The sequence below is a fragment of the Nyctibius grandis genome, chromosome Z (genome assembly GCF_013368605.1).
Source record: "Nyctibius grandis isolate bNycGra1 chromosome Z, bNycGra1.pri, whole genome shotgun sequence".
NCBI classification, from domain to species: domain Eukaryota; kingdom Metazoa; phylum Chordata; class Aves; order Nyctibiiformes; family Nyctibiidae; genus Nyctibius; species Nyctibius grandis.
Genome location: NC_090695.1, coordinates 79,033,071 through 79,056,468, shown reverse-complemented (window position 1 = coordinate 79,056,468; position 23,398 = coordinate 79,033,071). Strand labels below are relative to the sequence as shown.

The 23,398-nt window shown below is 39.7% G+C and overlaps 1 protein-coding gene across 5 annotated transcripts in view; it reads right to left on the bottom strand.

Moving 5' to 3' along the window:
* Positions 1 to 23,398, bottom strand: part of ARB2A (ARB2 cotranscriptional regulator A) — a 272,896-nt gene that overhangs the window by 130,433 nt on the left and 119,065 nt on the right. For all 5 annotated transcript variants that reach the window (XM_068422781.1, XM_068422782.1, XM_068422780.1 and 2 more), the window contains exon 7: positions 14,301 to 14,519. In XM_068422781.1, coding sequence (XP_068278882.1) covers positions 14,301 to 14,519 — 219 coding nt within the window. The remainder of the gene's footprint in view (positions 1 to 14,300; positions 14,520 to 23,398) is intronic.

The following is a 23,398-nucleotide window of genomic DNA, read 5'->3' as shown; positions in this document are numbered from 1 at the left end:
TTTGCCCTGTATTTTTCTGCTTGACGTCTTTGTCTCCATTTATTACATACACTCAAGAGCAGTTATTTAAGTGAACGAAAGATTTAACAGGCTCAGAGCAATTTGGTTTCTCCTAATAAAGGGAGCAAAGTGCTCAGTGCTTTAAGTAAACTGATATACTATTTATTTAATATACAGTTATAAAGATTTGCTGCAGTGCCTTAATAAGTAGCGTCTTATAATTAATTGTATTTGAAGTAACTGCCATTTCCTTATAAAATAATTATCCAAACAGATGACAAACACAATCTGAAATCCAGATTTGTGTCTTCCGTAGGTTTTCGTTTCAATAATCTGAAAAGTTGAATGTGGAGCTATTCAAGCCTTAATTCTGCTTCTCAGTTTTCCCGTCCAGATCCACCTCCGTTACTTTTGTTTTGCACGCTAGGTAATGATCTTTAATCCCGATGAGCCGCCAAGTAACCTCAGGACTTGCTCGTTTTACCTCTGCCTTGAACCCCGCGACTCCCTCGCGCTGATCATTTTACTGAAGCAGGCTCTTTTCTGCCCAGATTAGGGAGGGCGTTGGCGTTGCAGCAGCGGTGCATCGCCGCCGCCGAAGATCATTAGACATTAGATCACTAGCAATTTTCTTCTAACGCAGTGTCATTTTTTAACAACTCAAAAACATCCAACTACATAACAGACAGCTTGGCTGTATTTTAAATTAGCACAAATGCTAAAGCCAGGAAATGTAATTCTCAGGATATCGGAACAAAAGGTTCAGAGAAAAAAAGAATTCTTATATACCATAAGATTATCAGGACTCGACTGTCACACCATGACCTTGCTGGCGTCTAGCTAATCTGACAATATTTGGCAGAGCATTGTTTCAAATCAATAACTAATTAACAAAGTACAAAAGAAGTTGCACTGTTTTTGAGGCTCCTTGTTAAAAATGGCTTTTGGTTGCACATGGGCAGAAAGGTCGCTTTTATGACATCTTCACGAGTCTTTCAACATCTTGCCACTGTCAGATTAAATTACTTTTAGCAATTAATTGTCATAAGTTAAAACAGAAGCACATTTGTTACAGCAGGTTGTCATAATGACATGGTGAGCAGTTGTTTTGATATGAATTTCTTCCACTGACCCTCTGTCATATCTTAATTTTTTTGGTTGACCTAACTGGAAAATTGGGAGCAATCTTCTAACTCAGGCAGCACAGTCCAAACATTGGGGGTCTGATTGAGATTACAGACTGAACAATAACGGAATAGAAATTCCAGATATAGCTGAAGATCTTGAGAATAATCTATATCTTCTTTAGAATATGTAACCTATGATGTCTGTGCTGGTGGGTGGGATAAGAAAGATAAACCCTCAAAAAACTACATGGATGTAGCTTTTGTTACTGTTATAAATGGTCCCTGAAGCCGTTTTAATCCTTTATTAGCCAACACCATTTGTCTGATGTGTTTTACAACAAGGATTAAGTGGATTCAACATGTGCAACCTGCAGCCATTCAAACCGCTACTTAAATTTTGGAGGCTTGGCTCTTATTGTGCTGTAATTAAAAATAATTCTACCCTTTAAGTTCCTTTTGTTAAACTTCTCTGTATCCTGATGTATACATACTGTCCATCTTACAGATTACTCTTCCAACATCTCTCGTCAAAGTTTTTATGAGTTTGCTATAAAACATTACGCCAGGATAAAACCAGACAACAATCCTAACAAACCCTCCCTGGATTTATTCGACAAATGCTAAACCCCTTTTCGGCTGTTTGCTGGGCTTTGCCATGCCACCCCATTACCAGAGCCTCTCTGAAAAAAAAAACCAGTTTGCTCATCAATGGTGGCGCAGACCCAATAAAATTTATCAGAAAAAGATAGAAGCATTACTGATGTAGCACCACCTCCTGCTTATTAATATCTCAGGTCTTTCTTCTGTGAGGGTTTTTACCTCTTGCTCTTTGGGAAGGAAGAAATAACTTTAGTGAGTGGCAAAAGCAAGATGTAGCGTGTATCCACAGGGCAAAGCCAGCAACGTGCTCATTAAGGTACAGAAGAGAAATGTTAATAAAGAACTTAAGGAAAAGGGTGTAAGGAAACAACATAATCCCCTGTATTGGGTTTGCATGGCAAGGTTTTGGTAGCAGGGGGACTACAGGGGTGGCTTCTGTGGGAAGCTGCTAGAAGCTCCCCCATGTCCGACAGAGCCAATGCCAGCTGGCTCCAAGAGAGACCCACGGCTGGCCAAGGCCGAGCCCATCAGTGATGGTGGTAGCACCTCTGGGACAACATAGTTAAGAAGGGGGGAAAAAAAACACCTGCACAACAACATCAGTCGAAGAGAGGAGTAAGAATGTGTGAGAGCAACAGCCCTGCAGAGACCAAGGTCAGGGAAGGAGGGGCAGGATGTGCTCCAAGCACCGGAGCAGAGATTCCCCTGCAGCCCCTGGGGAAGACCACGGTGAAGCAGGCTGTGCCCCTGCAGCCGATGGAGGTTCATGGTGGAGCAGATATCCACCTGGAACAGATACCCCAGGCTGGAGCAGGGGCAGAGTTTGAGGAATCCTCTCCCTGAGGAGGAAGGAGCACCAGAGACAACATGTGATGAACTGATCACAACCCCCATTCTCCATCCCCCTGTGCTGCTGGAGGGGAGGAGGTGGGGAATTTGGGAGTGAAGTTGAGCCTGGGAAGAAGGGAGGGGTGGGGGGAAGGTGCTCTAAGATTGTTCTTATTTCTCATTATCCTGCTCTGTTGTCAACTGGCAATAAATTAAATTAATTTCCCCAAGTTGAGTCTGTTTTGTCTGTGATGGTAATTGCTGGGTGATCTCCCTGTCCTTATCTTAACCCACAAGTCTTTCGTCGTACTTTCTCTCCCCTGTCCAGTTGAGGAGCGGTGTGATAGAGCTGCTGGGTGGGCACCTCATAGCCAGCCAAGGTCAACCCAGCACATCCCCATATTGCCATGAAATGTCCAAGTGCTTGGTGATAGGGAATGAAGTGCTGATAAACAGGAAAAGAGAAGCAGGACTGACTCCATGCTGCACTGGAGAAGAAAGAGATTGTGCAGAAGAATGGACCTGGGCAACTGCAGGATCTGTCCTTAATGGTGGCAGCAGAAAAGCTGTAACACCAAGAATGGTCTGGGCAAACTGTCACTGGTCCTGGATGTCCTGCAGGAGCTGACTAACCAGATCTTCAGGCTAACCGAGACTTTGGAAGAGATCTGATAGGTCTTACGGTTAACAAAGGTTGAACACTGTTTAACAATCCATGTTTAACATATTTTGCTATTTTTGTAGTTTAGCTCCGTTAGTGCAAATGTTTCTATACTAATGTATTATAAATCTTATTTTTTTTTAGTAATAAAGCTGACAATGAGCGGTAAGAACTGATATTTGCTAGGTACCAGATGTCCTGGAAATCCCCAAACTGCAATCACATTCACTGTGCCCTATATCCCAGTACAACGCCAGAAGACGCCAAACTGCCTCTCCACCAAGCAGCACGGATTAGTTCTGGAAGTAGGAACACAGGCATCTGTCCGAGCAGACTTCTTCCAATGAACAGCATTCACAGAAAACTGGACAGGAATATCTTAAATAATTCGTAACCCTTTATGAACATGGGCACAGGTTTAAGAGATGAAGAGAAACTGAGGGCCTGTGCAAGGACTTCAAGGCAACTTGTAGCTAATGCACTGGTCCGCAGCTGAGAAATAGACTCAGGTCTCACTTTGAAATTAACAGTGTAGATAAAATCTTCTAAGAACCAGTTGTGCACAGGCTTAATTAAACTGCTGTTCACTAACGTTTTAATAAAGTTGCAGCCTTTTTAATTCTGCCATGTCTATCCTCTTCTAAACACACACTTGGCAAATAATCAATCTGAATGTCACGGGGTATTTTTTTCTCTTCCCAAACTCAAGAACTGCTTTGTAGTTTAAAATGAAAGTTTGTGGACTCAAATTAACAATGCAGACAAAACTCTTTTTTGCCCAATAAATAACAAAGGACAGGAGCAGGAAGGACAAGGAGAGAGCTTGTATCCTTCCCATTATTCAAAAATGTGCATGACAATAACATCTGGAGAACATCTGTGAAAAAACTCCTACTGCTGTACTGCTCTAAGGTCCTTCAGCAAGTTTAAGCAGATGATCCAGCTTGGGGAATTTCTTGATCTCTGAAGACATCATGAATGTTCTGCTCAACATGCCCGTGTTAAAAATGACGAGAAACACCACTGCCTGTCTGGAGGGGCTTGTATCTTTTAAGGTGCATTTCTGTAGCAGTACTTGTGCAAGACCTCATGGTATTAACCATGCCAATAACTATGTAGGCTTTCTGGTCTCAATCACCTGAGCCTGCTCTTTGTAAGTGGATGACCAATCACAACCTCAGTAGTACCAAATGTTCTGAGACAGGGAAATGCACCCCTCTTCACAATGTCCACAATGCCTATCAGTAATTTAAATACTTCTTTGAGGGCTGAGGTGGAACCACTGAACCACACCATCTGGAGAGCACCTCTGCAGGTCATCTAGTCCAACACCATGCTCAAAGCAGTGTCGGCCAGGACTGGTCACAAGTGCCGTGTCTGATACTTTCAATCATAAGCAGAAAGAGCGAGCTCTGCAGTTCCAGTGTTGTGGAAGTGTAAAAACATACACTGTGGAAGTTCCCCAAACCTCAAACCATGTGCATTTGAGACAGAGTGACTCTGAACACACTCCAGAGAGGTCCTGCAGATGACTACCACTGCGGACACAAAATCATTTTCATGTCATAACCTTTTTTTTCCAACTTTTGTATGCTCTGTGGCCCCCCAGCACAATGAAGGCAGCGGTCACCTTTTGCAACTGCAGTCTATCTTTGCTGAGCCTAGCAGACCTGAATTTTCCCTGGCCACTTATCTTCGGTCAGAAATAGGCACTACTTCATAGCGCTGTTAGAAAACCATGTCATGGTTATTTACCACAATTGCAACAGGAAGACAACAGTATCTGAACTTCCACTCCAGTGATGATAGTGTCTGGTGCCCATCAGGATGAAAACCATTTAAATATCAGCCAAACTCTACCAGTCAGCTGGGGTAGTTCAAAAGAGAAAGAGAAAGGAAATGGTGAAAGAACATAATGAACACACAGCCAGCCAGCAGCAGAAAGGTATTTAAGACAAGTGGACTCCATGATCAAATCAGATGCTGTTATTTTAAGATCTATCACAGCAATAACTCATTTGCCCACTTAAGGCAGAGCAGTTAGAGCCTTAAACAGCACACAGTGTCTGAAAGCTTGACATATCTCAATGAGGAGGATTTCATACACAGCCAAGGTCTTCACTGGTAAGGGATTTAAAAATAAGCAACAGCCATTAAACATAAGCCTACCCTTTTTTGGCAGCCAGTGCAAAGGACACATGATGAATAACATGATCCTGTCATCAAATGTGTTTGCTCATTTTTCAAACAACAGAAAAAGCGGAGTTCCCACTGGCTCAGAGAGGTGTACTGCAAGGTGGAATGTGTGAGGGCATTGACTTATCAAAGGATAAGACCACAAAGCTAATTGTAAAACCTAGAAATCTTTCAAAACTACTTACGCAGCCTAAGCTTTGCCAAATTTCTTCATTAATTAATTCGCTAACTTCAAAAGAATTCCTCAGCAAACCAGATCCCTAAAAGAAATAAATATCTGTCCTCTTAACATTTACATGCAGTTAAGGCTTCTGTTTTCCCAGGTTAAGAAGAGTGGCTGTGACACAAATAAGTGATAATGTCAATTGTCCACTTTTCTAGGATATAGGCTGAACTTGGCAAGATCCATGAAATCAGATTATTCAGTTACACAGCAGGTGGAAAAGATAGGAGATAGGAATGAAAAACCATCCTGGATGGAAACACCAGTCCAAAAGAATAAACACATTGCAGATGCTTATGAAGTACCAGGTGTATTGTCTGAATTAACTACATTTTAAATTTCTTACTGTACTATATGGCTGGATGTACTGATTAAATCCTTGCTTTTGGTAAAAAGGAAACTTTCCAGTCTTCTGTATCCTATGCCCGCACGCATTATGTCAGAGCCCACCTCCTGCAGAGCCTGCAGGATGCTGAACATGCAAGAACATGCGTAGGCTTTGTGTGCTGCGGTGTAGGTAGTGCCTGTGTGCGCACACACAGACGTGCACTTGCGTGGGTGTGTGTGTGAGGGGGAACTGCCCTGTGTAATTCACACTGCACTACAGGTATAGCGACTGACTCAAATTCGAGCGATACTAGACAATGTGTAAGTTGTAAGTAAGTCTTTTGGGACAGAGCAACTCTTCCACTCACTCCCTAATTCAATAATGACAGACAAAACCAGATGTAATATTTTCTCTGCTTTTTCGGAAGTGTAGAGGCTTAGCAGCCAGGAGCAGTATTTTATTAAAGAACTAGAAAACTGACACTTGGCTGAATGTATGGGAAATTATTTCAGCACATCCCGATGGTGAACTAAGGATCCCTCCTGCTATATGATCTAACAGCAGAACAGCAACTGGAGACTGTGCGACCCTGATGTGCAATCCCTGTGATTACTCACACTGCTCGCCAGCAACAGAAGAGGTGTTAATCAAAAGCTCCTAACCCAGGGACGTCCCCTCCTTTCTGAAGAACCTATTCAATAGAGTTATGACACTTTTCTCACTCTATGCTTTTGCTAAAAGTACCAAACTAGAAGCTCCCAAACTGTTGCTGAAGAGCCCAGAAAAACTTAAGGCTCCTCAACACATACAACTTTTGGTGACTCTCCATGCAACCCGGTCTTACTTAATTCAGTAGTTTCTCTCCAAGCAGTGCCATCTATTGGGAAAACTAACTAAAATTCAAGTATTACTTGATAATAAAGAAAATACACCTCACTGTGTATTGACAAATTCACTCTTGCCAAGTACCAATCAAAAAATACACAGAAAGAAGATGAGAATCAACTGTTAAATAACAAAGTGTAGAAGAATGCGGCTGAACAGCACGCAGCCCGTTCAGGGGACAAAACCTGCTACCGACACCACCGACCATGAAAGACAAAAAGCATTTTTCATCGGTTTAGCATCCCCTTTTAGCCAGGGAGAGAAGGATAAAACAAGGATTCAGCCGAGACAGAAACAGGAAGATCTCTCCTAATTTAGACGTGTTCATGGCTGGAGATATCGTAAAACAGACTACCTTAGGAAAGCCTTCTGTTCGGACACTACGAAAATGAAGTTTTCTCTGAGGTTGGTAAAAAGGTAGTTCTTAGGGCGTGCTGATCAGCTATGGAGTACACTAAGGCATAGCAAGAACGGAGGTCACGACTCTGTTCTCCTCAGAGCTCACAATAAGGCATATTTCTTTGCCTGTATAGGGATGACAATGAGCTGATTAAAAAGACAAACCTTGATCTCAAGAGGTAAGTAATTCAAAATAACATCACACAGTAAGTAAGTTCACAGAAAGTAAGGATTTTAGTTAGTAAAATTCTTCACTCGTAAGGATTTTAAAATGCAATGAAAGAAAGTGCTACAATAATTAATTTTTCAAATTGTCAGACACCTATGAATTGCAGGGTAGGAACTGACATTTTTTCTGGGCAGCTTTATCCACATTGCTCCATGCCACCCTTTCCTCCCCTACTTCTAACCCCTTTGGCAGCTATCACTGCTCCAGGCAGCCAAGCAGACTACAGAGGAACTACCAGATTTATCTCAATCCCAAAAGCTAGATTTTTTTTTCATATTTTTTCCTGAATTTTCACTTTGTTTTCTGTAGCAAATGAGGTGAAAACAACATCCTTGAATGTACTGGGCATCCTGTGCTCCAGTTCCCTGTCTGCTGACATTAATTTCTTAGGACTCCACAAATGTTGTTTTCCTGACCTCCGTGCATCACGGTACAGTTCTCATATTCCCCTACCCAAAACCCATAAATATTTCTAGAGAAGTGGGGTGGGGTGGTGTGTCCCCACCGAAAAGTGTTAATTTTGTAACAGCACCATTCATCTTAAGATGACCATATTTATTTATCTCAGAAATTAATTTTCAGCATCTCTCACTATATCAAGGCTCTTATGGCTGACTGGTCTCCAAGAAAAAAACACGTAAAGAATCTCCAAGCTTTGCAAAAAGGTGTATGTTGCCACTGGAGCCCCTGCTAAATTTTTGCTGCCAGTTTTTCCAAACACACTGAGATCTAGCATCAAAACGTGCAACTGCATGCAGCAGGTTAGAGGATATTATCCTTGTTTTGGGTATCAGCTAAAAGGATATTATCCTTTGATTCTGTTAGATAAATGATAAAGGATACTTGCAGAGAGAAATCTGTACTGGCAGGAGGATGGACCAGAAGACCTACAAGGTCTTTTCAGTCCTTAACTGCAACCTCTCTACAATCAAAGACAGGCAGTATCCGAGTACAAGAAGTTTGAATAATTTTATTCACCTTTGCCTTCAACAAGTAGGTCCGCTTTCTGCTGAGCTAGTTTTCTTTACCATTAGCTCGCTAACTGGCCAGGTTTACCAAGCCTGAATCCCATCTGAAAGGAAGGAGGACTCATCTGACCTGTGAGAGACGGTCCTTTTTAGCACAACGGGAGCACCGCACAGCTCGTGGTGGGAGGAGAGATGCAAGCTGGTTCTTTCTTTTGGAAACTCACACGGCTTGCCTCACGTTTTAGGAGCAGGATCTAACAATGCACATTTTGTCGGCATCATGTAATGAATGTTTGAAAGACACCAAAGCTAGACAGCTCCGATTTATTCCTTTTCTTTGATTAAACCATACTTGTGAAATGCAGAACAAAGAGAGGGTACGGCAGAAAGAAAAGCCAGTGGTGCTCTTGAAGAGATGCAAAATCTTTCTTCAGTGATTATCTGTGTCTCTGATTTCTCACTTGCTCAAGGAAAAGAAAACAAATACAACTTTTCCAGACTAATAGACGCAAAACATACCATAAGAAGTCTTTACAATCTCAGGATTTTTAAAAATATCTAATTTAACTGCTCAAGCTGAATAGCCTATGCATAAAGTATTGAATACTACTATAGTTTAAACTCTGCATACCTTGGCTATTTAATGCAAGATGCCTGTTCACTGTAGTATCTATAGAGCAAAATTTGATATACACATATTTTTCCTGTTATATAGAAACTACTGTAGGAAGGTAAAGCTTATGTGACCCTTTAGGAACGATGTGGAGGCCTAACTGTAGGTGCTCAGTGCCACTGTAGATGCTTCAGATCCCTTTGCTTGGCTCCCAGCTGTTGGGCCAGAGTGGTGCAGGTCCTACAAGACATTGTCCAGATCTCCCCAGGTGCCCCAAATATCCTGCGGCACCCAGAACGTCACTACCCGTTTACGTCCCAGCACCTGAACTGCAGTCTTTTTTAACTCTGGGTGCCCAGCAGTACATGGGGCAAGAGCAATAAAGCCATGGTAGCTTCTAAGCAGTTCTCTTGAGTTTTCCATTGCCAGCATGATTTTGCTGTTGCTTAGAAATGTGAGAGATTTTTCAAGAACATAAGGAAGTAATGGGCTGTAAAAGGTAAATATGGACAAAGTAAAACCATGTGTTACTTCAGAGGTGTAGGTAAAGTAATGCTGATAGCTGTGAAAGGGGGAGAAAAAAAAGGCATTGCGATATAAACATTGGACTGAGACTGTGGAGGTTCCAGTCCTGATGCCCAGGTCTGCTGTGGACTTTCTCTGTGCTGGAGCATGTCCCTGACCTCTTGGGAGCTGTCTGCCTAGCGCTTGTCATTTTGTCTCTTCTGGTGGAATAAAGGGCTTATTAGCTTGGTCTCAGCAGCACGCTAATGCAGTCACACAGGCTCTGGACGAGAGCGGGTGTGCATCTTGCCAAGTCACAGGGTGGGCAGAGGGAGCCTGCATCTGCCCGGGGACGGCCACGGGGCCAGACCCGCACAGCTGGCGGGACCACAGCCACGCCGGAAAAACGGCTCCATCTCCAACGTGACATAAACCCGCTGCGCCGAGAGGTCACCCCACGCACGCGGAAGCTCGGCGGTGACCTGCAGTCAGGCGATGTCTCGTAGCAGCCGTGCTGAGCAACAAGCAGAAGTCGCACAACTGTGCTTGCGCGCTTGCCAGGATCTCCTGCCCACCAGCAGCCGCTGCGCACTTAACCGTGTATTAACAAACCTGCCTCTTACCACCTTCTCCTAAATACTGGCACAAATTATCCTGATGCATCCAAATTAATTAGTTGCACATGATCTTTCTCTATAGAACCTCTCGCAGAAAATGGGAAAAATTATTAATGAAAAGTATTTTACATCTGAAATTAATTTGATTTCATTGGTACGCTGTTAGTGTAAATACTGCCGTTACAGATTGTGCTATAGTAAAAATAATATATGCAGTAAAAATTATTAAAGCAGCTAAGCTCGGTGGAAAAAGAAAGGACAAAATTCCTAACATAGAGGCCTGGGAAAGGCTTATTCCTTTTGCCCAGAAAACCTGACCCCATCAGTTGGTCTGATAAAAGTACTTCTTCCTGCTTCTTCCTTTGTTGCCTCTGTGATATCCTTCGGCTATTGTGGCCATAACATTTTTGCAAATTACTATTATTATAAAATTAGGTGATTTATACCTTTTCCTTTAATAACATTTCAGAATCCATTCAGTACACTTGTTTAAGTGGTGTATGCTATTTAGAAGGGGATAAATACTGATTTACATTTCTAAGTGTCTTTTAACTTAGAGAAGACGCTGTCAATGTGAAAATCTGTAGGGAGTGGGAGATGGTTTGGAGGATGGTGGGAATAATCATGTCACATTTAAGCCTGTATGATCTGTTTCCATAGAAAAAGGTTAGAGATCAACAAATTCTCAGTTTGGTTCAGTAATAAATGAAGGTTGGCAAGGGTACAAAGTTTCTGGGGGGAAGCATTAGCCGATATGTACAGCAGCAGCCTCTGGTGGTCTAAGAAAAAATGGTAGTATCTATAAGGACAGAAATACGTTTTTTAAAAGGATGTATGTACATATTTAGCTATTTGACTCAATCCTCCATTCAACACATTAAAAAACAGATGCTTTTAAAATGATCTGCTGGCAATATGCTTGTTAAAATCTGAACAGTTAGAGTATTAAAATTCATATGCATTCATTAGCATGTTATATAAAAGTAAAATGCTTTTGTTTAATCATTCCATAAAGTATTATAGTCAATGCTGATTATAAAGAAGTTTTTTTCTTCGTTTGCATCGACAAAAAAGAAACCAAATTTATAAGATTGTTACTGAACTGATGACATTTTCTGTCTTCACTCGTGAATTCATTTGGCAGATGTTTTCAAGAACAAAAAATTCTGTCTTATTACAAAACATATTAAGCAGGTTTTTCTGCCATAATGTTTGACATGATGTTTATTGCCCAGACCAAATCAGACCCTTTAACAAGCTATAATGTATGCCAGAAAGTACATTATTTCATAGTTAAGGAAACTTCCAGCATGAAACAATAAGTACTTTGATCTTTCAAGCACTATGCTTAATGCACTACACGCTCCCATAGTCGTTTTTATTTGTACTCATTTTGTACAAAAATACAGTGCAATTTGAGATTTTGCATTTTAAGACTCTGCTTTTACATATTCTTGAGTATCCCAGCTATTTGTTTTTTTTTTCTACAAAAATACAGAAAATACTTAAAGAAATTTACCACGGAAGAGCTCCATTTTTCCAGTTCTTGGAAAATCTAACTGCACAACTGGGAGCATCATGCAGACAGCTTTGATTTGTTCAAATGGCATTTCCTCATCAGACCACAACAGATCTCAATGACCCTATGAGAACAAAACCGAGGATATTTATTCCTACTACGTAACAGTTTGAAACAATTTCTCCAGCGTATTTGACACAAACAAATTTTCCTTCAACGTTAGATGCAGTTGATGCCTTTTTTCATCTAGTCTCTCTGCACCAGTTTTCCCTGCTTGGCGAAGATGACATAAGGCTTGCTCAGGTTTTTCAAAACTCTTTGACAAGATCATTATGAAGCATATACCATCCTTAAATATTTCTGTGGAGTGACAATATGTTTTATTTCAAGAGCCCAGTGAGTCAAAGGTATACTATACTACACAGTAAGTAAAGGTCATATCCCAATTGCCCTTTGAGATTACTCCAAACCAGCTCCCACTCCATACTCCGCAGCAGCCCGTGGTTGTGCTAAGCCCGGCAGCCAGTCCCAGGGTGCAAACGAGCTGCGATTCCTGCAGCTCACGTAATCCTACAGACCCAAGCACAGGAGGCAAGAAATACATTGCAAATATGGCATTGCACCATTTTCTTTGCACCGTGCGATGCCCGGGCAGACTGACAACCGTGTCTGTGGCCAGAAAGGTGGAGCAGAGCACGCTACGTTCATAGCTCCTCTTGCAACCACCTACGGACTTAGCAGTTCTGCCCAACAGAGTAAATGGCACCCTATCAGCAGGTCCAGTTTTGTTTCAGAAACCGATAACCAAGTAAATTGCAGTAATTTGTCCTGCCACACACCAAAGCAGGGACGTTTTTCATTCTGTTTCAAAAAACTATCTGTACTAGAGCCTACTAAAGAAAAAGTCCTAAAGAATTCTTTCAGAATAAAACACCAACTGCACTAGAAAATCCGATTTCAGTTAATTCACCCAGGAAAGGAGGGCACCACCCACACTTTCACCGAAACTTATGCTACTTCTTTCCTTGGTTTGAAGAAAACCAAATAAAGGGAACATCAACAGTCATATCTGAGGCACAGAGCTGTGCAAAAAAGGGGACAAAGTCATGCATTTTATGTTTCGGGGTCAAACCTCCTGAAGCCAAATTTCATGCCTCGTCAAGTAAAAGAGCCACAAGAAGGTGCAACTGCTAAAAAGGTATCAAAAAAAGGTTCACTTTCAACAAGGGGACACTGGACCAGCATGCTGACTAAACGGCTTTCTGGACAATACAGCAACATCATCCACTGACTTCTGACAGACCTTGAGACAAGCCTGGTCGCCCCTCTTAACAAGCAGGGTCTGGCTGGTGGGCAGAATGGCACCTCTCATGAAAAGCAGTGCATAGAAAAAACAGTGCCCTGTTAGTGACTTTGAAAATGTATATGCATCCTTTTGTTTCCCATACTCAGTAGCAAGATATTTTTCAAAAGACACAGTAATATTTGTGGTATTAGTGATCATCTCGCATCCAGGTTACAAGCCCTTTTAGCTAGCCAGTAAGCTGTACTTCTCTTACAAACATTGTTATGCTAAATGACAATTAACAGGAACTTGCTAAAATTTAAGATGATTGTAACATCCCTTTTGCTGTATTCTTCTCTGTTTTGTACCAGAAAGGCACATACATTTTTACTGTTTTAACTACACTGTGGCGTTTCTGACGTGTTTTACCGTTGAATGAAAATACTAACTTTCATAATAAGGGCTTTGGAAATTGCATGACTCAGTCTCGAATGTATAATGCATAGTATGTATATGAAGCAGAATGTGTCAAAGTGCAAATAATATTGTTTGTGCCCCCTGCAGAATTAGAAATCCTCGGGTAGCACTGTTATAACGATCTCATGCTGTTAGCATTACAAAGTGCAATGGTTCACTAAGAAAAGAGCAAGGGACAGAGTTTCCTCATTACACCATTCTTGAACTATTCTAGCTTAAATATTTATTAAGATATTAATAACTCTCCTCCTTTATCTGCCTTCAGAAGTTCAGCTGAAACACAATGGATGGCTGCTCATATGAAAACAATACATTATAGGGTAAATCTACTACCACACAAGATGAACACTGGTATTTTCTACAATACATCATTAATTCAGCAGGTAATACGTTAAAAAACTGTCAGGCTATAACTACTGCCTCCCCAACATAAGACAATATAGTACAATAAATGCACGCATGACATGTGAAGCTAATAAGTTGCCTGAGCTGCGCTAGAAAGTGTTTCTTATGTACACCTCCGTTTATAAAATAATTTTTACAAAGTCTTCCTTAAATCATTCTCTTTCCTGATAGCACCAGTGAGTTCCTCTGGGGTTTATTTGATGTTCCCCTTTGAAATTAGAAAGGAATGTTTTGTAAGTCTTCCGAAACTTCACATTCAGTAAGTGACAAAAAAATATCAACAAAGTTTAGAGCCAGGAACTGCGTTATGAACTCTTGAATGCCATCTCGGTAATGTGTTTGTTTTTAAAAAAGCATGCTGTTTATTAGCCAATATGGACAGTAAGCATATCTATACATCATTACAGAAGGGCAAACAAAACCAAAACAAACTTACTCTAATATACATCTGCATAGTTTCTTTTTCTTTTTGTGGATTTCGATACTTTTCGTAGAAGTCACGTCGCTTCTTTGTTTCCTTCTGGATTTTATCTTTTCTTTCCCTCTTTTCCGCAGGTTCATCTGAGCTATCAGAAGACAGCTGTACTTGGGCTTTTGTCTTCTCCACTTCAATGTAGTTCTCATTGGGATTCAGTACTATTACTCCATAGCCTTCCTGTTTCAGAAGAGATACACACACACACAAAAAGAAGAAATATGAAAAGGGAGATTTAATGCTTGAAAATGCTTTGCATTTACTTTAATGCTCTTAAAAACTTTTATATTTCTTTCAGTAAGTTCACACAACATAATTTATAGAAGGGTATTTTAAGAATATTCTGTTAGTTTCATTTCTGTCATTAAAGGGATATTGATGTGTGAATATGTGTCTGTGTGTGCATTTATGCTCATATACATCCCTCAGCGTCAGAAAAGTTGCCTGTTTTACCTTTAAAATAATTTAATATGTTGTTTTATTCATAAGCACTTTATATGACTTTTTCAGAAAACAGCACAAGAACTAAAAGTAAAATATTATTTTAAGAACTCTACATAATGATGAACAAAAAGCTTTATACCCAGCCAATAAAAAGCTTAAAATAAAAAGGATGGAGGGGTTTCATAGAGATATATATATATAAAAAAAAATTAAATATAAATATATATATGTATATATTAAAGAAAGCATGTGAAAATTATTCACCGCAGTTTAAAACAGCAAAACCTTTTGTCTAGCTGACAACAAGCACACCATGCAGAACCAATAGCGGCAGTAACAATGAATCAATACCAAAACTGATTCAATGGTATTGCTTACAAGTCAACTCTTTTACTGTGGGGATGACTTTTAAGTACATCTTTAAATTTCCTCTAAAACTTCACTGGGATTATGTCCTGTACTCAACAAATCCAGAAAAAAATTGTGACCCGCAGGATGCTTCGGAGCATACCAGCTGCATTTTTGCCCCTCAGAAAATGAACTGGCTGAAAAATACGTGAATTTGCGAATGAGAAAAAAATCTTGAATAAAGCAGCCAAAAATTTTATTATGATTTTTAAATGATGGCAAATCACACATGAATTGTAATATTCATGGAAGATATAATCGCAAATGCAGGGAGAAAAGAGAAACACGTGCATTTAACAGATGAGTCCTTAAAGTTACCATGGGTTCCCAGTCAAAATCAAGCTGTCCTTTAAAAGTAAATTTTAATAAAGACTTACTTTTTGGAAACGTCTATATTAATTATCTAACTGAACAGCTTTATTCCAGCTTTTCACTTGGTGCTTCGCTTTGCACTTGGGCTAGGCACGAGGATCAAAGAGGTCCCCATACCTAGCTGGCCAGAGCAAACCGAGCCCACAGCAACAAAAGATACTTTATTTGGGCTTCCTTTATTCTGATCTGTAGAGCCATTCACAAACCTTGTAGCACATTGTGGCCACTGTCAGGTAGACAGATTGTCACTCGGTGATTTTCTACAGTTGGACACACTCGACTAGTTATCAAAATCGCATCTGAAGGGAGTTCCTAACCCTCGTCCTTGTGCCCTTCTCAAACGTCCGCCGTAGCTTCTCCTCCCACCAAAAACCAAGTTAAAGGGCATGGTTGCACTCTGCTAAACAGGGTGAAATAGAGGCATTCAGGGCACTGTCTCTGGCGTAAGGGACGTAGTCAAAAAAGGTCACCATAGGCCAAAGGGAAAATTGCCTTCTCGCTAGACGCGGCGCCGTGAGTAAGTGGTCTCCTGTCATGTCGCTCCCCTGCCCTCCCTGCTGAGTGAGCTGAACTGGCATGTGTATAAATAAACAGGCAAATAAATAAGCAAACAAAGGGGGAAGGGCAAAGGAGAACGGAACATTAAAGAAGACAAAGTTTAAAATCCACCCACGCCATTGCTGGTCATATTAACACACACCGCTACTATGAACACATAAAATTTCCAACGTGGAAAATTCAAAGCCCAAAATCCATCGCAGGGGAGAATTCCACTTACGAACATCCCTAAATCACATGCCTCAGATGAAAGGATGGCTTTTGAGCTCGCTAGTGGCAGAGCAGGACCAAGTTCTCGCAGTACTTGGGAGGCTGGTGGTTTTGGGGCTCTCTGTGCTGTTCGTGTTCTTGACCCGCTCGTTTTGAGCAGAGATGTTCTGCGTATTGATTCGTTTTGTTTTCTATATAATGCCAAATGCAAAACTCATACGTTTACTGCAGGTCTACAAGTGTTACAGGGATTTGAAACTGTGTCCACTCTAGGCTGACCACAAAACAGACACATAAATCATCAAAGAAGCAGAATTTGTCTAAGTTATTGATTATGTAACTGAAAATTACATGACTCATTTGTCCAATTTTATGAGGACACAATGTCAATTTTTCACATAGACATCAACAGATGAAATATGATTCCATTTTTAAATTCACTATTTCATAAATCAATTAAAGGATTTTTATCAATTATATTTTAAGCAGCATAACATGTCTCCCTTTACCTTTTTTTTTTTAAATTTCTCCCAGATAGCAGGCCTTTCCTGTCAGCACAATTAAAATAATTAAGCAATAACTGAGATAGGTTTTCCCATAATTGAGAAAAAAAAAAATCTTACAATTAATAAGACTTTCTCTTAGGAAAGTAATCCCTTTTCAAACTGTTTTGCTTACATGATGTAGTGTATTTCCCTTTCCCTTGTACTTCTGCATCCTGCAAGATGTAAACAATGGCACCAGAAAGAAGATTTGAGAGTAACATGTATAAAGGAACATGGAAAAACAAATTGACTGATAAAATTGTACCCAGTTACAACCCCTCTCAATCCAGCCTTAGCCCAAGCATTTTCTACTGAAAAGGAATACTCCGCTCTAAAGAACATCTATGTAAACGATGCGTCTTTTAAGTTCAATTCATTTAAAAAAAATGTATTTCACGTGGGCATAGCTGCACCATTAAACTTCAGTGCCATCAGAAAATTAATAAAAAGGTGGAACTCCTCACTAACGCGGTGGAGTTGAGCAGAGTGTAAGTCAATGCAAAACTGAGCACATAAGACCACCAATATCTAAAAAAAGGCCTTTAGCAAACTTTAATAATAGGCAAGAGACACAGTCCTTGGCATGACTGTTAAGCAAAGAGAAAACCACATTCATTAATAAGTATTTTTTAAAATGAAAGTTGTGTTCAGACGTGTATACCTCACAATGTCATTAAAATACCAATTTCAGCTATGATGAGCTTACAGCATTATTAAAATGTAGTGACCTGTGATGTAAGTGCCATCATCCAGGAGAGTTTTAAAAGCTTGTCACCACCAGAAAAATATTATCTATGTTTTCAATGTATGTAATAGTAGAGTAGTTCTCTCCTGTGTGTCCAGTACACACAGAAAGAGAAACCACTCTCTAAGTGCAAAGTTTTTTCATGGTAAAAAGCTTAACTTTGGGACAACACCCCCAATTTCCATCAATCTTCAGCTGACTGAAACAAGCCAAGCCCTGTGCTCTACCACATGTCTGAGAGAATACAGATGTTGCACAGAAGCCAAGCTCTGCCCGCATCCCCCATTAGCAGATCTGTGATGAGACGCAATAATCAAGACAGACACTGATAAATACGAGTCCCAGCCTCTAATCTATGAGTTCAGTGGATACAATTACAGTTTCTCTCTCAGACTAAAACACCCAATTAACAGCTATTTCCCCAAATTCTAACGCTTCAAGGTAAGTAAAATGTAATCTACACTAACTACTAGCATCCTCCAGGTAACTGCTTCTGGAGGTAAGAGGACTGAGTGCAAACTCCACTTTCAGGTTCATAAATACTAATACAATTAATACTTATGATAGAGACAGCAGATGGTGATGAAAGGAAAAGCTGGATGAAAAGTTGAGTGTTGGAAAGAATCATGAATCTTGGTTACAATACCTTTGCTACAAAGCCAGAACAAGGTACAAGGGCCCTTTCCACCATAATACACGAGTCAGAAATGGAGCGTTACTTTCTGCCTCTCACTGCAAGTTCAAGTGAGACGTTAGAAACGGAAGGAAAACCAAAATTATTGCCTCTGACAGCAAGAGTAAGGTTAAAAAAAAAAGAACCCCAAAGTATTTGAGGTAAATTCCAAATCTTTTGAAATCTCTTCTGCCTGGCCACGTGAATAATGAGCTGAAAGCATTCAGCTCTGCATATTAATCCACCAAGATGGGACACCATATGTGACCGGAGAGGTCAGGGCTGGAGAGGAATCTTTTGACCCCCGTAACTATCTTTTTGGGACTGCAAGTGAGGGTCTGAAAGAGATCATTTTCCTAAGCTTTATCAACCTGATTTTTCAAGTTCAGGTTTCTATTTGGATCGTTGGCAACAAGACTGGAGTTAATTCTCAGGGGAAATGCAAGTCAAAGTGCTCAACTCGTAAACCTGCCCGTGGTTAAAACAGACACAGCGGTGTCCATTCATCTTTCTGAAAGATGTATGTTCTGTTCATTTCCCATCTTTTCCACGGGAAGGGTACATCTATGTTGCTGTTGCAACATCGTAGGTGCAACAGCGGGATGAGGTCATGACAACCAATCAGAAGTCACTAGTGAAGCGTTAAAGTAAACATAGCTGTTGGAGATGCAGCTCAGCTTGAAAAATGCCCCCTCCATTATTTGAGCAATTTTCTCAAGACGTGACCTGAGACTGAAACGCCTGAAATGTCAGTTGACTCCGCTTTCTGTTTCCACCCAATGTACATTTTGGCAACTGCACCCTGCTAATACTTTGCAATATTTCCATTCCGGCTACACCTCGGCTCCCTGAATTCCAGCGCTGTGTCCAAGTGTGTAAAAATGCCGTGTTACTGCCAAACACACATTGTCCCACTAAGTTCCCAACTTAAAATAGCTCATCAAGTTAGGCAGGAAAAGAAAACATGCCACAAAAAGTTTTTAGAGGACCACCTGTTGTCTATTATTTTTACATAGCACTTACTCATAAATCATAACACAGGGTAATTAATCAAGCTGTCAAAGAGAAGGTCAAAAGGTTATGTGGGGGAGTCAGAAGGTCATGCATGGGCTGATAGAGGTCAGGGTCACACCGCATTCCTCATTATCAAGTTGGGATGAGAGACGGCCCAAGCAAACAAAAGTGAAAGCAGATGGAGAAGTGAGTGGATAAAAAAAAGGAGAAAATTTCACAAACAAAAAGAAAAGTGAAAGAAGAATGTCAGTTGCCTTCAAACAAGCAAGAGAATAGAGCAGAAATACATTGAGATGTTCTCAAAAGGTCTCACACAATACAAAGAAACTACAGTTTTGATTATTTAAATGCACTTAATATAACTTTCTATCTGATCTTTTTCCAAATATTAAGCGACACCGCAAAATGGGCACGGTAGTTTTGGTTCCATTTCACATCTGAAGTCAATACTTTCAAGATGAATTAGACAAAAGGAACCTATTACCGTAATGAATGCTGATGGATATACAAAATTGCTTCTAAATGCTGAAGTTTATTCCTGTTTATGGCTACAACCAATAGATGTTCAATAAAAAAAGTTATAACCTGTTTGAATGATGTATTAAGAACTATACTTTCATGTACACAAATCCTCAAAACCACAAAGCATCATAAAAGTCCCTCCGGATGACACAACACTTATAAAATATTCTATCATTACACTGACCTGAATTAGATGCAGAATACTGTGCAAAATTAGCTGTCACCCTTTCCTCAAAATCTTTGTTAATCTCATTTTGAATGTTTGCAGCTTTATCAACACATGCATCAATGTCAGATCCTTGGTTACTGAACCGCTGTACTTGGAAGAAGATATAATTAAAATGTTTTGGCACAGAAAAGGTGAAATTGTATCTTCCCCTGTTCCCTGAGGAGTCTGTAAAACATGTAGGATATATTGACAAACACACACCCTTGTCTAGAGCCCTGACATCCCAGGTCACCCAACTGCTATTTATTTCAAAACATTCACTTTACACTTACCCAAACTGTCACCTGCTGTGTTACTAACTTTTAATGGATATTAGAGCTATAAAAACAATAAACTCTTCATTTCCTTTCTGTTACTGCCTTCTAATTCCTCACTGAATAAGGTCTGCATCTATTTGCATGCAGAACTGTATTCGTCTTATTTCACCATAGATAGTATCTTTAAACTGGAAAGCATAAAACGTGCCATTAGTATGTTTCACTTTGCTATTTGTTAATTTGGTGCTAGCGCAGCTATACTAAACAAACCAATGTTCAAGGCTAAAAAAACCCCACCAGATAAGCTGTTACCACATTTTGAGTTTACTCCTGAAAAGTTTTGAAAAGAATTAATGTTTTACATCTATCTATAATTAGCAACCCAAATATGTCTATGTGTAAGATCTGCAATCCTCTTTTATGATGCTTGTTCCCAAGGCCAAAACTGAGTAAACAGACCCATGAATTATAAGGATTTTACTCCCTCAGTTGTGTGCTGTATTCTTGATAAGGATTTTTCACCAGGATTTTCAGCAGAAAATTATTTCTCATGGCAAGTGAAATACAAGAAACTGAGCTATAGCATTAACTTAATTCTGTGAACTAACAGAAAATAACTAGATTCACATTCAAATACTGCTTCAAATGTTGTTTAATAAACCTCAGCCCCACCACCCCTCCCTGATGTGAGATTCGGGCTATCTGGAGGAATCAACGGAGGCTGAATGGCAGTGAATCCACCACAGCCACACAGGCGGGATACAGGACTGCGAATAATCTGTCCACAACAACTGCCCAGGCTGCAACACCAGTTTCTGCTCTTCTTCACTAAGTGCACACAGCTTTGGGGTCCGTACAGCTTCTGAAAGAATGAATCTACCAGTCACCCCCAAGGCCCAGCATCTTTTAATGACACCTTATAGGAATCTCTTCTGTAATTAAAGTCGGTACTCTGAAAGTTTTTTCCCTTCTCTCTTAAGAAACTATTTTACTTTCTTTTCTGACAAAAATTTCAGAAGCTTCAGAGGGGTACAAGATCTCAAACACGAACCTCAAGTATATTTCACTTTTTCACTAAGATTTTAATTAAAAGGTTATTCAGGTTTATATAGAACTTAACTTTTTGAAAGCAATGCACCAGACACAAGGGTAAAGCAAACAATCTTCATAAACCCATGCAAGTAACAAGTAATTATTGGTTCTAATTTAACAAAAGGGAAACCAAGGAGAATAGCAGTTACTCTCTGAAAGTTATGCTCAAATAAAGTGCAGAGATGATGTTGGATTGTGGGATTTTTTAATGTTTCTATGGTATTCCTAAGCATCCCATTAGCTGACAGTGAAAGTTCTCAACTGCAAATTCATTTTCCAACCCACTTTGCCTCCTCCCTGAGAATGTCACAGTATGTCTTAATTATTCTCATTTGTACTTCATAATGAATATACCCCCACATAGGCTTTAAGTATGTATTTTTTATGTAGCGCAACATGAAAAAGTAAGTAAATTTATTCTAAAATACACCTCGTTTCCTTCTCTTTTGTAATAGCGTAAAATCTTTTTGTAAACATTTTCTTTCTGAACTGTAGATGTTTTGATGGGCTCAAAGGTTTGTCTGGATTTGTAACATCTTTAGCTTGCAGAAAGGCAACCCAAGTTGCCAAGTTCTTCTACTTTACCTTTCATCTCCAAGAATTTATATGTATTAAACCATTACAGAAAAAGATTAAATGTCAATCTCTCGGAAGGTCTGTATTTCAGTACTGGAAAGGGAAAATACATCATGCACATTAAGCGTTTTCTGTAAAATCTTGAAGTTATCCAAGTCTTGAAAGACAACTCCCATTTAGTGTTGAGCATTGTTTGTGACTGCAGTCTAAAATCCTTCTATCTCAGTGACAGAAAATTCAGCTGGTTTTAGTACGTGCACGTATTCAGTCACTTCCCCAAGAAAACAGCCACTCGTAATCTAAAAGTAAAGCTTCTGATTTGTACCTATCTTCAACAAACAGGTGCAATTTGGCACACTGATGCTCCTTCCTTCCCACAGTGACCTGTGTCAGAAGACCTTCTTATACTTCTTCTGCTAAATAATTTAATTACTTATGAGTTATGGTTTCTTTGTAACCTTTTAAATGACTAACTCATTAAAATGCAAAAATATGCAAAACATGATGTCACTGGGTCAAACAGCTGTGTTGGTAAAATTATGGCTGTGAAAGTCCCTAAGAACATGAAAATATTAATAATTTATATTGCTCATTATATGGCAAAAACTCTTTAAACAGATTTAGAGACAGATTAATTTTATAATCACAAAATGCTACACTACCTCACGGTAACAAATCTTTTTACCATCTGTGACCCTTTTGTATACATAAAATATAGCTTAAAAATCTTTCTGTTAATATGTTTTAAATTACAAACATTGATGAAAAACACCTTGTAAGACTCTGATAGGGATGTATAGAATTGTGGTTTTAAAAAAAAATTCTCTCTTTGTCACGGATTTTGTGATCACTTAAGTTTTCCTGAACAGACAGCACATAGCAAGAACACATCGGCATTTCTTAAACGTCAGCAAGTCTTTACTGCAGATACTTTGCAAATTAGTATCACATGCAGCCTGGTCTTGTGTTGCTTAAAGGGCTATCGCTTTGTGAACCCTGAAGTTTTTTGGAATTTGTGAAGCTACAGACAAGTATTACTGCAAATATGTAAACAAAGTAAGATCACATCCAAAGTTTAAAATGCCTCATGCCTGTGCTATACAGCTGATTCATAATGCTAAAATGAAAGGACAGTGAAACCTTCATTCCTGGGACTTTCTATTGATTGTGTCCTCAGACACACAGAGGTTTCAACTTGCAATAAACAAGACTGATTTTTTGAAGCTGCTAGTTACGGGTTTCTGCAAGTCCTACTTTTTTCTGCTTTATACATGCCAGACATTGTCCTAAGGGCTACCAAAACTTTTCTGTGGAACTAATATAAAGTAGTGGCACAATTTGCTAATAAATGAATCCCTGGAAAAAAATAAAGCATTCTACAGAAGGGAAAAAAAAAACCCAAACCAAAACAAAA